Below are 15,108 nucleotides of genomic sequence, written 5' to 3'. Positions count from 1 at the left end.
GTGGCTTGAATATGAGGTGAAGGTTCAGGGATGTGGACCACCAACTGATGCTGCTGATCGTAGTAAGGAGCATCATATCATCCGTAAGGATAGGTCTTCTTCTAAAACTGCTGTTGTCCTTTATGGGAGTGAGCAGAAGGACAAACGGCACGAGGTTCAACCGCGCAACGTAGCTTCACAGGGTTTCCGGGAAAGGCCTAAGAAGTTTTGTCCTTTCTGTAGCACCACTCAACATTACATGAATCAGTGTGATAATTTCCAACTCCTGTCTAGCCAGCAGAAGGAGACCTGGATAACGACGCATAACCGATGTCGGAGATGTGGCCGCAACCATCCAGATGTTCAGTGTAGCTTGAAAGCTAAGTGCAGTAGGTGTGAGCGAAAACACCTTGATGTTTTACATGAGGTTAATACTCATGATGAAGGTAAGGCGAGTAGTGAAGATGCCACCGTGCCGGAGCATACCTGTCCCAGTACCTCCACAGTTGAAACACTTTATGTAGATAGGCCTACAGACAGTAAGAAGGTATTATTAAAGATATGTAGGGTTGTGTTACGCCATGGAGAGAATACCTTAGACACGTATGCGCTCTTGGATGACGGCTCAGAGCGCACTATCTTGCTGCATGAAGCTGCTCAGAAGCTAGGCCTCCAGGGGAACCCAGAGGACCTGACGCTTCGGACGGTAAGGCAAGACCTGTGCACTGTTAGAGGAGCAGCAGTGTCTTTCTCGGTGTCACCTGTAAGTCGTTCTGACTGGAACTTCCATATACACAGCGCTTTTCACTGTCTTGCTCCACATACTTACCCAGTGGTAGCTCTTCAGAGGAAGTATAGACATCTGAAACACCTCCCCCTCGCTCCAGTTAAGGACGCGTACCCACTTCTGCTTATCGGATCAGATTGTCCACATCTGATAACCCCGATAGAGCCAGTGAGATTAGGGCCCCCTGGTGGACCAGCAGCTATAAAGACCCGCCTAGGTTGGACCCTACAGGGCCCATCACACTTGGTGACCACCAGTCTCAACGCGACTCAGTGTCTCCTGACACATGCTACCTCTCCAGACTCTGAATTATTCAGTCATGTAGAGAGACTATGGCAGTTGGACACCTTACCCTACCGGAACGAGAAGCTTGTCACTCGGTCCAAACAGGATACGGAAGCAATTAAGAAACTCGAGGGCTGTACAGTTAGAGTTCCAGTCGAAGGCATTGAGCGATATGCGACTCCGCTTCTGTGGAAAACTAGCCCCCCCTCATTAGCCGCTCCTATGGAAGCTACTCTCGCTCACCTTAGAGGAGCTGAGAAACGTCTAGCTAGAGACCCTGATAAAGCTGCAGTTTATCAGAGAGAAATTACTAAATTAGTTGAAGCTGGCTATGTGTGTAAGGTTCCACCAGCCACCGCTGTGGGCAGCTCTGGGTGGTATATCCCGCACCACTTAGTTCAGCATAACGACAAGTACAGACTTGTCTTTAATTGCTCCTTCACCTATAAGGGTAAGAGCTTAAATGAGTGTCTCCTCCCTGGGCCATCACTTGGCGCATCTTTGTTGGGAGTCCTTCTCCGTTTCCGAGAGTACAGGGTAGCCATCAGTGGTGACATAAAGGGCATGTTCCACCAGGTGCGGCTGCTTGAAGAGGACCAGCCCTTTCTCAGGTTCCTGTGGCGTGATCTGAAGAGGGAGAACCCACCTGATGTTTATCAGTGGCAGGTTCTACCCTTTGGGACCACTTGCAGTCCCTGCTGCGCCACCTTCGCGCTTCAGAAGCATGTTATGGACCATTCTAAGTCGGGAGAGGATTTGCGTTCATCAGTTGCACGCTGTTTTTATGTAGACAACTGTCTTCAGAGCCTAGCTACTCCCGGCAAGGCTAAGGAACTCCTCAGGAAGTTGCGCACACTCGGGTTACGCTGGCAGTGCTTATCAGACACCTTGGGCTACAAGTATAGCCCGATAGAGAGTGCTGAACCTACAATGCGGAGGATCTACTGCATCCTGGCCAGTCAGTATGACCCACTTGGGTTCATAATTCCCTTCACGACCAGAGCGAAGGTCCTGGTACAGAAGCTCTGGACAAAGGGAAGGGAGTGGGATGACCCCAACTTACCTAGTGAGTTGATCCAGGACTGGCTTAATTGGGAAAGGGAACTTAGCCAGTTGTCCCAAATTAATATACCCAGATGTTACAGCAGCACTGATCTGGGTCCACTAGCTAGCCGGAGCGTGCACATCTTCACCGATGCCTCAGAGCAGGCCTATGGTGCTGTAGCATACCTACGTAGTGAAGGTATAAATGGGAAGGTAGAGATCAGGGTAGGAGGCCGACTGCGCAAATGCCATGACATAGGTCAGGATGCAGTACACCCCATAGTGTTAGATCCAACCCATAGGATCACCTCACTGCTGATTAAGCAGTATGATGACCAGCTGTATCACCCAGGGCCAGAGCGCGTCTTTGCGGAGTTAAGGAGGCGCTATTGGGTTCTACGCGGAAGGGCAGCAGTCCGAAGGATACAGTTTGAATGTGTGTCATGCCGCAGATGGCGTGGTAGGCCGGATGTCCCTCTGATGGCTGATATGCCCCCCTCTAGTTTGAGACTGCATTGCCCAGCGTTTTACTCCACAGGTGTGGACTGTTTTGGCCCTTTCTTGGTGAAGATCGGAAGAAGACAGGAAAAATGCTGGGGCATTATTTACAAGTGTCTCACCACTAGAGCTGTGTACCTAGATCTCATGCCTAGCCTCGATACCGACTCATTCCTCATGTCACTACGCCGGTTTACTGCACGGAGAGGGAAGCCACATGAGATGATATCTGATCAGGGCACCAATTTTAAGGGAGCTAGTACTGAGCTGAGAGAAGCCTTTAATGCTTTAGCACCCTCTATAAAAGACCAACTGGCATCCCAGCAGATCACTTTCCGCTTTAACCCACCTAGCGCTCCTCATTTCGGAGGATCCTGGGAACAGGAAATTCGCTCAGTGAAGACAGCCTTACGCACCGTCCTGGCCCCGCACACTGTGACCGAGGAGGTCCTGCGGACTGTGCTAGTTGAGGTGGAAGGGATTTTAAATTCAAAGCCCTTGAGTTACATGTCTTCGGATATAGCCGATCCTGACCCCATCACTCCCAATTCCCTCTTGATGGGGCGGCCAGATTCCACCCTTCCTCACGTGGTCTACCCTGCCTCAGAGCATCTCAGCCGGAGGAGATGGAGGCATAGCCAGGTGTTGGCTGATTAGTTTTGGAGGAGCTTTATTCGGGATTACCTGCCAACCCTTCAGACCAGACAGAAATGGCAGGTGGAGACAATCAACATGGCGGTTGGAACCGTGGTTATGATTGTGGACCCTCAAATGCCAAGATCGGTGTGGATGGTGGGCAAAGTGACAGCAGTTCATCCAGGCGATGATGGAAGGATCCGCACGGCGGAGATCCGAGTTAAGGACAGAGTGTACGTGAGACCAGTGGCTCGTCTTATCCGGATGCCGGATTTACCGCCAGACTCATCAGACTCTGAACTGGCCTGATGAATAACAAATTTGTGTCCATATTTGGGGGCGGCTGTTAAAATTGCTAGCTCTATTGAGTTCCTTTCTTCGATAATATTTGAATATCTGTATGGGGGGCGGTGAGATCTCTCTAGGTCACGTGGTATATTAATTTTCCCCATTCATTACCGGGTTGGTTTTTGGCGCTTTTCTGCCCTGTTGAACTCCGCTTCGCGTCGTGGCCGCATTACCACCTCGGGTGTGCATTATTTTTCTAATAATTCAACGGCCCGTCGTCAATTATTCCTTACTTAATCCACCAGACTGTGGTTTCATTATGTTACTCAGTTATGCTTTGGGTGACGCTGAAGTAGGACATTAATAGGACAGAACAGAAAGCCTTTATTGTCATTGTACAGGGAGGAAATACAGTAAATAGGCATAAATATATAAAATGTACATATACAGGGGAGGGGGAAAGCCCCCCCCCAATCAGGATTACATTTAGTTACATTTTAGTCAGAGACAAAAACTATAAAATTATATTTTTGTTGTTTATTCAGCTCACTGAACACAGACATTTATTTTTGTCAAACATACATTTCAGAGTAAAAATGATTATAAAGGTTAAAAAGCAGAGATTTTACCTTTTTGCCAGGAGAACCAGCAACACGTCACAGTGACACTGAGGAGTCATAATAAACCATAAACCCTGGAAAGAGGGGCTCAGTGAATGAGGAGGTGAATCTGTACAGGGGGGTCAGTCCATCAGAGGAGACTCTGTAGAAGGACAGAGCACCAGCCCCCCAGTCCAGATACACTCCTACTCTGCGGGAGCCTGAGGGCCGTATGGGTATGAGAGTCGGTTTATTATTGTGCTGGACAAAGTAACTGTCACGATTACAGTACAGACACCATGACTTGTCATTGTATCCAAACAGACAGTCACTCCCTCCTTTCCTCCTGATCCCTTTATAAGTCACTCCTATATCATGGGCTCCATCTTTATCCCACTCAGCCTCCCAGTAACAGTGGCCAGTCAGACTCTCTCTGCACAGAACTTGGGGGCAGTCCTCAAATCTCTCTGGATGATCAGGATATGGCTGCTCTGCCCCCCGTGTCACCTTCCTGTTCCCCTCTGACAGAGACAGGCTTCTGTGTGCTGTGTTGGGGTCCAGCGTCAGCTGGCAGGAGTCTGTAGGCAGGAGGAAGAATTATTAATACCATCAGGCAGCCTGTACTTTATGTTTCTGTACAATATAAAAACAGCACAGCTTCCCCGAACGAAGCGGGAACTGAAGTTTATGAAATAGCTCAGGAAATGTCGGACGGCGCGCGACGCGGGCGGGAAGAGCCGCCAAAATGCGGCGCGAGCTAAACTAACAGCTTAATTACGGGTAAATAAAATTACACAGCAGCTACATTCATCAGACACATTCATCACAAGCATATTTACCACAAAACGGCACCAGATATTAATACTAAAAGTCAGTGTCTTTCCTTCTAACCGCTAAATCCGGCGCCTTGCTGCTCTCCGTCTTTCTACAGGGAGTTTACCTTTGAAAATGGCCATCAATAACAGAATATTTAAGTAATATTATTACCTATTTAAAGTGATATTCAATAAAGGTTTGGACCTGGATTCTGATACAAACTTCCGAAGACGATTCCGGTCTGAATGCATTTCACATGCATCGGCTTATTTCCGTGAAGCGTGTCATACTGTATCTGCTGATCAGGGAGAAACACGTACTGCGGTGTCAAGCGGGGCGGAATAGGTGCCGCCCAAAGTCGGCAAAATAATGATAATACCCTCTACAAACCATCAATAAAAGCGGATTAAACTACACAGATCGTGCATCATGAAAAACAGAAAGGTTATCTCATTAATTCAGAAAAACAGGATGATTATTACATTAATTCGGAAAAGCAGAATTGACTTTTTCCGATTAATGCAATACGTAAGGAATAATTGACGACGGGCCGTTGAATTATTAGAAAAATAATGCACACCCGAGGTGGTAATGCGGCCACGACGCGAAGCGGAGTGGCCGTTACACCTCGGGTGTGCATTATTTTTCTAATAATTCAACGGTCCGGAGTCAATTATTCCGCTTATACTACGGTTGCCACACCTCAAGACATCGATCAGATGATATATTTCAAGGGATTCGTCCGGTTTTTCTACTTAAATCGCTATTGTGAGTAGGATTATTTCTTCCGCATCTCATCCAACGACTCTTTTGCTAGTTCCAAAACGTCATTAGCTGTTGTTTTTTGGTGTTTTCTTCGTGTTTTTCTCCCTCGAGTATGTCTAGCTGTTCTTCGCTGATCGTTTTATGTCTTTTGTTGTTGCTGGCTGCCTTTGATGTCCGCTTCCGTTTATGTTGTTTTTCATCTGGACTGTCTAATACTGCTGCAGCCCAGTTGTTGAAAGTTTCATATTCACCGTAAATATTAAAATTTACTTTCGGAAAATCGTCTGTCATGTTGTTGTTTTTGTTAGTCCTGTGTGCTGTATAGGTACTGTATGCTAATTTCCGTTATTAAAGTTAACTATGCGAAGTGATATGGAACTGTAATACGGTCAAGAGAGCTGCCTGGAACTACGTTCGCCGTGCGTTTCCCTGAAAATAATTGCACACCTCAGAACGTTCGTCAGCCAATCAGATTCAAGCATTCAACGGTCCCGTAGTATAAGTTTCCATATTGAACCGCTTACCGCGCGTGTAACTCTAGATGTCTGTCTCTCTGCACGTGGCCGCGCTAATCTGTTAACATGGGCGCCGAGATGAAATTCGATATTTTGCACCGCACATCCAGCGTGTCCCGGGCGCAAGTCTCTTTTAGCACCGTGGTCTGGGAAATCTTATTAATCATAAGCAAAGCCCTACATGATTGGCTGTCTTATTAATATTTATGAGAGGGGCATTACATGATTGGCCAGTGAACATCGACACTGCCTGTTTTTTCTGCCTAAGGCGGGGCTGCGCAAATCCAGTCCTGGCGGGCCGGCGCCCAGTGTAGCTTAGTTCTTTCCCTGTCCCACCATAAATGATTCAGCTCAAAAGCTGTGTGGTAATTAGCACAAGCAGTTGTATCCGGGGTGTTAAATGAGGGGAAACCCAAAAATGTGCAGGTCTCTGGCCCTCCAGACCTGGATTTGGCCACCCCTGGTCTAAGGCATTCACTGCCCAATCAGGAATATTCTCTCATGAATATTAAGGTGTGTTCCAGAACCACCATGTAAAAATGCAAATTCACATTTTGCACATGAGGAGAGAGTCCAGGATCACTGCCTATAGGTGCCCTCTTAGGACAATACTAACGAATCTCACACAGAAAACACATACACTCACAGCATGTGCAAAAAGAACAAATGCAAAGGATTCTTCTTTTTATTAAATTAAAGATATACAACTACATCAGAATATATTTTAACCATGTTACACTCCCACACAAACACAAAGATGATATGAGCAGCTATAAAAGTATTTGTAAAAAATATTTTTAAAAACGATTAAATGAATTGATAGTGTTTTTGGTGATGATTTTGATGTTTTATTTCTCTCATTTGGATGTTGTCTAAAATGACACACAGAAACTCACCTAAACACAAACATGGAAATCCATCTACACACAGTGCAAAAAGCCACACTCATCACAACAATCGTGTGAATACAACAATAACAAAGTATTAATGGTATTATTAATAAAAAACCTGCAAACACACTTACATTTCTGTAAGCCTGGTCTGGTCCTGCACTCTCCACTGTGGTCCACACTATAGGAGAAGCAGAATGACATAGTGCTGCTTTATCCATTTATTTATTGGTGCCTCTTCTTCACATACATGCATACGTATCTGTAGAGTGTCAGACACACACTCTGTACTCACTTCAGCTTCTCCAGTTTACAGCTGGGATCCTCCAGTACAGCAGAGAGCAGCTTCACTCCTGAGTCTCCTGGGTGATTGTAGCTCAGATCCAGCTCTCTCAGGTGTGAGGGGTTTGACCTTAGAGCTGAAGCCAGGGAAGAACAGCCTTCTTCTGTGACTCTACAGCCTGACAGCCTGCAGAGAGACAGACAAAGACTCCCCAATAAATAAGATCACCTCACCATTACAAGCATTACTTATAAGTAAAAGTGACTAAATAAATATTTCAATGACACGAAATGAACAACACCTTCCGAACATTTTACAAGAACCTATATATACTCCTCAGAACAAGAACCAGATGCAGTTGATAAAGAATCATTTTTAAACAATCTAGACTTACCCATAATAACCAATGAAATAGCAGATACCCTTGATGCACCATTAACATCAGAAGGACTCCATAAGTTCCTCAACCAAATGCCTAACAATAAAGTGTCCAGACCGGATGGTTTCCCTGCAGAAATCTATTAACATTTTTGGGATGTATTATCTCCACTCTTCAATAGACAGATAGAGAAATTAAACATACATCACAAATCCCATCACATATGAGCACAGCGACCATTACAGTGTTATTGAAACCTGATAAAGACCCATGGTGGGGTTTATTAAAACATCAAAAAAGTATGATCTTGTTTTTTCTTTTACTATAAACAATGATGAAGCTATTCTTCACCCATCTTCTGAGGTTTCTTTTTAGCAGCAAATAAAACAAAACCTCCTTTATAACCAAAACCAAAAAGCTCCTGATAAAAAAAATTTATGTAATTTTGTAGTAGTTATAAACTAATAGAAAGAAAAGAACAATTTTGTTTTATATGGAAGTTTCAATCAATTTTTAAGTTTTTTTTCCAGAAAGATGAGTGTGTCCACATTTTATCCACCACTCTCTTGCCATCACCCTCATAACTTACAGGGAAACCAAAGTGCTCCCAAACTCCAGACCTGTTGGTTATAGGAGGATCCTTATTTCTGGTCTGATAATTGCATTAACGTTACTAGCCATTTTGCAACGAGCTAGTGCAGCAAATGCCTGACTGACTGTGTTTGGGGGTGGGAGGGGCAGTCAGCACGTTGCCTGTCATGTCGTTTGGGCTGCCTTGTTGAGCGTAGTAGCACTGAAAACATTATATTTTACACACTTTATTTTCTTTTATTTTTTTCAAATATAACCCTCTGGAGTCTAGGGGTAGGGAACACACTTTCACTGACTGGGGCATGATCACACATTTCATTCAATATCATAAACTTAATTCATGGCAAATAAATAATTTCTTATATATTTGTTTTGGCATTAAACTCATCTTAATCTTAGTGTACTTTGTAAATATGTCAGATTTATGTTAAGTTTGTAATTTGACATCAAAGTATGGACATTGCAAAATGCAACTTAGAATAATTGCAGACACATAATAAAAGTACATAGTAAGCAATGCTGGCAGTTTGTTTTGATCCAAGATATCTGATCAACAAATTCTTGGCTACATGAAGATGACTAAATCGTATAGTTGCAACATTCAGTTGGATTTATAAATAAGAAAAACCGAACTCATGTCACTATTTTTGGCTCCTTTCATTGAATATGTAGTAACTTCCATGGGTATGAATGAGCCATTGTCACCTGGCCACATCCCTCCCCCCCTTTTATGGCTCTGACTGGAATGTTTCTGGATCGCGTTTCACCGTTGCGCTGTTAATAAAATTACCATGCGAATGCGATTTGAATACGCGCTAATTAATGCGGCTATTTAGAATGTGTGACGACCCTGACGTTATCTCCAGGCCCTACTGGGAAGAGTGTGGCTGATCTTGATTGGCCTATCCTATAATTAATTGCTAATTGGTATTCTATATAAGACTCTGTAGGGAGGGAGACTGGGGGTGGGTCTTTGTGTGTCATGTAGTCATTTGTTGACCCCTTTAGTTGTTCTTTCTCTTGTGCATTTTATTTTTCTTTTTGTGCTATGTAGAATAAGGGTTGGTGGTGATTGTTTGCTTCTCTATCCCTAGACTTTATTACGTGACTTATTTCTACTGTCGAACCCGTACAAATAATAAATAATCTTTACTGGTTATATGTTTTCTGTTTCGATCCCTCTTTTATGTTGCGACCTCAAACGAGCGGGTTGTAACAAATGTGAATAGCGATCTTCGGGTGAGAGCGGTACTACACGCCCCCGATCCAGGTAAAACAAAGTAAGATGACTTGGTTTACTTTTTATGCCGATTTAGCCTAATTTTAAAAACTTTAATCCTTAATGGATGTTTTGAAAAGGAGACCGATTACGGATTTAGTCAGCGTTTTTTTCATGTTTCTATAATAAGATTTCAGCGAGTTATGAACTGAAATAGACAAGAAAGATACTCGGCATCGCTGACGATGCCGTCGACTCCAGAGGGATAAAAGTATTTTTCTGAATCGTTCGGTTTGTAATGCGTACCGAACCGAAAGCCTCGTACCGAACGGTTCAATACGAATACGCGTATTGTTACACCTCTAATTCCTACTATAATCCATCCTGATCAAAGACCTCAATAAGACAAAGACTTGCCTCAGAAAACATCCATAAATCATTTAATTTAGTCAATATTGCTCAGCATACCCATACTAAAACCATAATTACATCATCCATCCATCCATCCATCCATTGTCCAACCCGCTTATCCGACTGGGTCGTGGGGGGTCCAGAGCCTATCTCGGAAGCAATGGGCACGAGGCGGGGAACAACCCAGGAGGGGGGCCAGCCCATCACAGGGCACACTCACACACCATTCACTCACACACCAGTCACTCACACACCATTCACACACACACGTACATCTATAATTACATCATTAGAAGCAGAAAAGGCATCTGACAGTCAGTTGGACATTTCTCTTTAACACATTCCATAGATTTGGCTTCGGAGAGTCGTTCACCCACTGGGTTAAAATGCTGTACACCTCAGCCAAAGCTACAGTGTCACAGATGGGATCACATCACCTGCATTTACACTCCGACGGGGAAGACGGCCTGCCTGCCCACTCTCTCCTTCATTGTTTGCCATCTTCGTAGAACCACTTGCGGCAGCAATATGACAGAACAGTGAAATAAATGGAATTCATACCGATAACTCAATATAAAATTCTCTATGCAGATGATATCTTGTTGTTTGTACAAAACCCTCAACCCTCACTACATGAAATTTAAATTTTACTAATACCTTTTCAAAACTATCAAACTACACAATAAACTGGAATAAACCCATAATATTCTCACTGTCTGAAGATGCCTGGGATTCTGCTGATCAGGATGGTCCATTTCACACCGGAAATATCCGGTACTTGGGTATCAACATCTCCCCCAGGCTGCCAGACTTGTTTACCCTAAACTACACCCCCTTACTCAAAACAAAAGATGAATTTCCCACTCTCACTAATAGGACATATTTCAACAAACAAAATAAAAATTCTCCTCCAGATTAATTACTATTTCTCAATGCTTCCTATCATACCTTCAGAAAAATTCTTTCAAACTCTGAACTCATTAATGTCACATTTTTACTGGAAAAACAAAAACGCAAAAATCAAACATTCCACATCTCAAGGCAGATTACAAGCTCAGATTTTTCTTCATTTTTACTTAGCAAATCAACTGCAACACTTAACTAAATGGTCACACTACATGGTTAGAGCAGGAGCAGCTGTACTGTAAAAATCTCAGACGTGCAGACTTACCCTTTCTCAATATTTCATTAAAGAAACATAACTGCTTTAACAATACTGCCATTTGCACAACGCTGACAGCCCAGTGGAAAGCCATTAAAATCACAAACTGCACTCTCAGACCCTGTAAATATACCACAATATGGAATAATCTGTAATTCCTACTTCACAATCACACTATTAACTATCACTCATGGAAACAGAAAGGGATTACACATCTCCGCCTCCTTTTTAATAACAGTCATTTCATGACATTGAAAGACTCAATCCATAAATACGGAGTTGAGAATAGGCAATTTTTGGGTGTCAAACATAATTATCTTCATAATATGTGGGCCTGTATACCTGTTCACAGTGGCCCATGAGTGTCACAGATAATTATCTGTATGCTATGTGGGCCTGTATACCTGCTCACAGTGCACCATGGGTGTCACAGATAATTATCTGTATGCTATGTGGGCCTGTATACCTGTTCACAGTGGCCCATGAGTGTCACAGATAATTATCTGTATGCTATGTGGGCCTGTATACCTGCTCACAGTGCACCATGGGTGTCACAGATAATTATCTGTATGCTATGTGGGCCTGTATACCTGTTCACAGAGCACCATGGTTGTCACAGATATATAATTATCTGCATGCTATGTGGGCCTGTATACCTGCTCACAGTGCACCATGGGTGTACAGATGATTATCTGCGTGCTCTGTGGGCCTGTATATCTGCTCACAGTGCACCATGGGTGTCACAGATAATTGTCTGCGTGCTATGTGGGCCTGTATACCTGCTCACAGTGCACCATGGGTGTCACAGATAATTGTCTGCGTGCTATGTGGGCCTGTATACCTGTTCACAGAGCACCATGGTTGTCACAGATAATTGTCTGCGTGCTATGTGGGCCTGTATACCTGCTCACAGTGCACCATGGGTGTCACAGATAATTGTCTGCGTGCTATGTGGGCCTGTATACCTGCTCACAGTGCACCATGGGTGTCACAGATGATTATCTGCGTGCTATGTGGGCCTGTATACCCAGTCACACAAAAATGTTTCTATGTTGGTTATCCTTCAGAATGTTATTTGTATCCAGGTAATCCACCATTTTCGCTTGGATTATAGAACATAAGAACATAAGAAATTTACAAACGAGAGGGGGCCATTCGGCCCATCAAGCTCGTTTGGGGAGAACTTAACTAATAGCTCAGAGTTGTTAATATCTTATTTTAACAACTGATTTAAAGGAACCCAGGGTTTTAGCTTCCGCTACTGTATTAGGATGAATTCGCGGACGATTACGTCACCCACGTGATATGGAATTAATCCTTTACTATAATATTCTGGGAAGTTGTAATTGTGGATTAATTCCGATCGCGTGTGGACTGATCGTCCTGAAATTCAGATCAATCGTCCATAATTCACCCCGAATGTTACTAGACTGCACGAACATGTTATTTAACGATCCCCTGTAAAACCTAATTTTGCCATAAATAACTTGGGCTCATAAAAAGAAGCCAGGATGCTAATCTGGGCCATTAGATCGGCATGCAGGATGCTAATCTGGGCCATTAGATCGGCATGCAGGATGCTAATCTGGGCCATTAGATCGGCATGCAGGATGCTCATCTGGGCCATTAGATCAGCATGCAGGATGCTAATCTCGGCCATTAGATCGGCATGCAGGATGCTAATCTTGGTTTCGGGAGATGGGGGGGGGGGGTCGGTATACAGCGCCCTATATTGCCTGTAGGGGGGAACAGGGAGGCATTGCGCAAAGACACCTGGCGCAAGGATGCCTATTGTAGTATGTTATCGCAAGCAGCAGCACTCGGACAAAAGGGGGAATTGAAGTACATATTGCCTGGGGGGAAGGGTTGAGCCTGGCCAGCTTACCCCCTGCCCGCACGCAACGCTAAATTTACTATAAAGGAAGGGGGAGATCCCAGTACTGACCGGAGCTCAGCCGTGGGATAGAGCGCGCATCGCCCGGCACTTTCTCGGGATTAATAGTGGTCCTAAAATTGAACCCTGCGGTACCCCACTATGAACGCAGACCCACTGTGACTTTGTGCCTCTAATAACTACTAATAGCTTCCATTACTTTTCCAGTTATGCGAGTTACATTAATAATTATTTGCTGGATTACTTCTATTCCCTTTTCTCAATATGGGCATTATATTAGCATACTTCCAATCAGAAGGTATCACACCAGCAGATAAGGATTTCTGCAATAGTAAAGTTAAAGGTTGGATAATAATATCCCTCATCTCTTTTAAAAGTATAGGCAAGATGCCATCAGGGCCCTGTGATTTATTTATTTTGAGCTTAGCTAGGCTTTGTACCACATCAGCCTCAGTTATACATACAGTGCCCTCCGCAATTATTGGCACCCCTTTGTACAAGGGTAAGAAAAAATCCACCTTCTGCTGAAGTTGCTACATCTCACACTGAAAAAATGAGAAATCCAACCTTTTACTGAAATTAATTTATTAAAAAAAAAACAAAACCTTCAAGAAATATTATTTTTAACGAAAACACATGTGGCATGATTATTGGCACCACTGCAAATTATAGTGAACACAATGTAACTGAAGCATGTTTCCCTTGTAAATTGTACATCTTTGCGTTGATTGCAGTGAATAGGAACCTTCAAGCTGTAATCCATGACTTCCTGATTATCTGGGGTACAAACATGAGGAGACACAGAGGCCAAATTCCCTTAGTCATCCATCAACATGGGAAAGATAAGAGATCACACAGACCAAATGAGGGAGAAGTATGCTGACCTTCATAAGTCAGGGAAAGGGTATGAAAAATAGTTACTCGCCTTAAAATGCCCTTTTCTACTGTTAGGGCAATAATTAAAATGTGGACATCAACTGGAACTGTTAGAAACCTGCCTGGAAGACGACCCAAGTTTATTTTGCCCCCACATACAGTGAGGAGGATCATAAGAGAGACAAAAAATCCCCAAGGATGACTGTTGGTGAATTACAAGACCAAGTAAAATCTTGGGGTTACCACGTCTCTGAAAAAACCATCAGACGACACCTTCATGCTAACAGATTTTTGAAAGGTATGACAGAAAGAAGCCTTTTCTGTCAGTTACTTAAAATGTAAGTGGCAGGAGTTTGCAAAACATTACTACAACTTTGACTGGAATCAAATTCAATGGTCTGATGAAACAAAAATTGAGCTTTTTGGCAATAAACATTCAAGGTGGGTTTGGTGTAAACAGAAGGATGGATATAATTAAATGAACCTTATTCCAAATGTAAAATATGGTGGAGGTTCTGTGATGTTTTGGGGCTGTTTTTCCTCCAAAGGCCCCGGAAACCTCGTTAGGGTACATGGCACTATGGACTGTAAAATATGGTGGAGGTTCTGTGATGTTTTGGGGCTGTTTTTCCTCCAAAGGCCCCGGAAACCTCGTTAGGGTACATGGCACTATGGACTGTAAAATATGGTGGAGGTTCTGTGATGTTTTGGGGCTGTTTTTCCTCCAAAGGCCCCGGAAACCTCGTTAGGGTACATGGCACTATGGATTGTAAAATATAGTGGAGGTTCTGTGATGTTTTGGGGCTGTTTTTCCTCCAAAGGCCCCGGAAACCTCGTTAGGATACATGGCACTATGGACTGTAAAATATGGTGGAGGTTCTGTGATGTTTTGGGGCTGTTTTTCCTCCAAAGGCCCCGGAAACCTCGTTAGGGTACATGGCACTATGGACTGTAAAATATGGTGGAGGTTCTGTGATGTTTTGGGGCTGTTTTTCCTCCAAAGGCCCCGGAAACCTCGTTAGGGTACATGGCACTATGGACTGTAAAATATGGTGGAGGTTCTGTGATGTTTTGGGGCTGTTTTTCCTCCAAAGGCCCCGGAAACCTCGTTAGGGTACATGGCACTATGGACGCCATCAAATACCAGGACATTTTATATCAAACTTTGGCTGCTGCTGCCAGGAAACTAAA

At 43.7% G+C, this 15,108-nt stretch overlaps 1 protein-coding gene across 3 annotated transcripts in view; it reads right to left on the bottom strand.

The window, feature by feature from the left end:
* LOC140588790 (NLR family CARD domain-containing protein 3-like) overlaps positions 1-15,108 on the bottom strand; it is an 84,610-nt gene that overhangs the window by 62,201 nt on the left and 7,301 nt on the right. The window contains exons 5-7 of one of the 3 annotated variants that reach the window (XM_072710955.1): positions 7,398-7,571; positions 7,237-7,283; positions 3,882-4,694 (exon numbers count right to left, since the gene is read on the bottom strand). The exons of the other annotated variants lie outside the window; for them this stretch is intronic. Of the exons in view, the coding sequence (XP_072567056.1) occupies positions 4,174-4,694; positions 7,237-7,283; positions 7,398-7,571 (742 nt within the window). The 3' untranslated portion in view covers positions 3,882-4,173. Of the gene's footprint in view, positions 1-3,881; positions 4,695-7,236; positions 7,284-7,397; positions 7,572-15,108 lie in introns of those variants that run through there. 3 annotated transcript variants of the gene reach the window in all.

This window comes from Paramormyrops kingsleyae, chromosome 4 (genome assembly GCF_048594095.1).
Source record: "Paramormyrops kingsleyae isolate MSU_618 chromosome 4, PKINGS_0.4, whole genome shotgun sequence".
Lineage (NCBI taxonomy): Eukaryota > Metazoa > Chordata > Actinopteri > Osteoglossiformes > Mormyridae > Paramormyrops > Paramormyrops kingsleyae.
The sequence above is the reverse complement of the archived record's forward strand: the minus strand, read 5'-3'. Positions and strand labels throughout refer to the sequence as shown.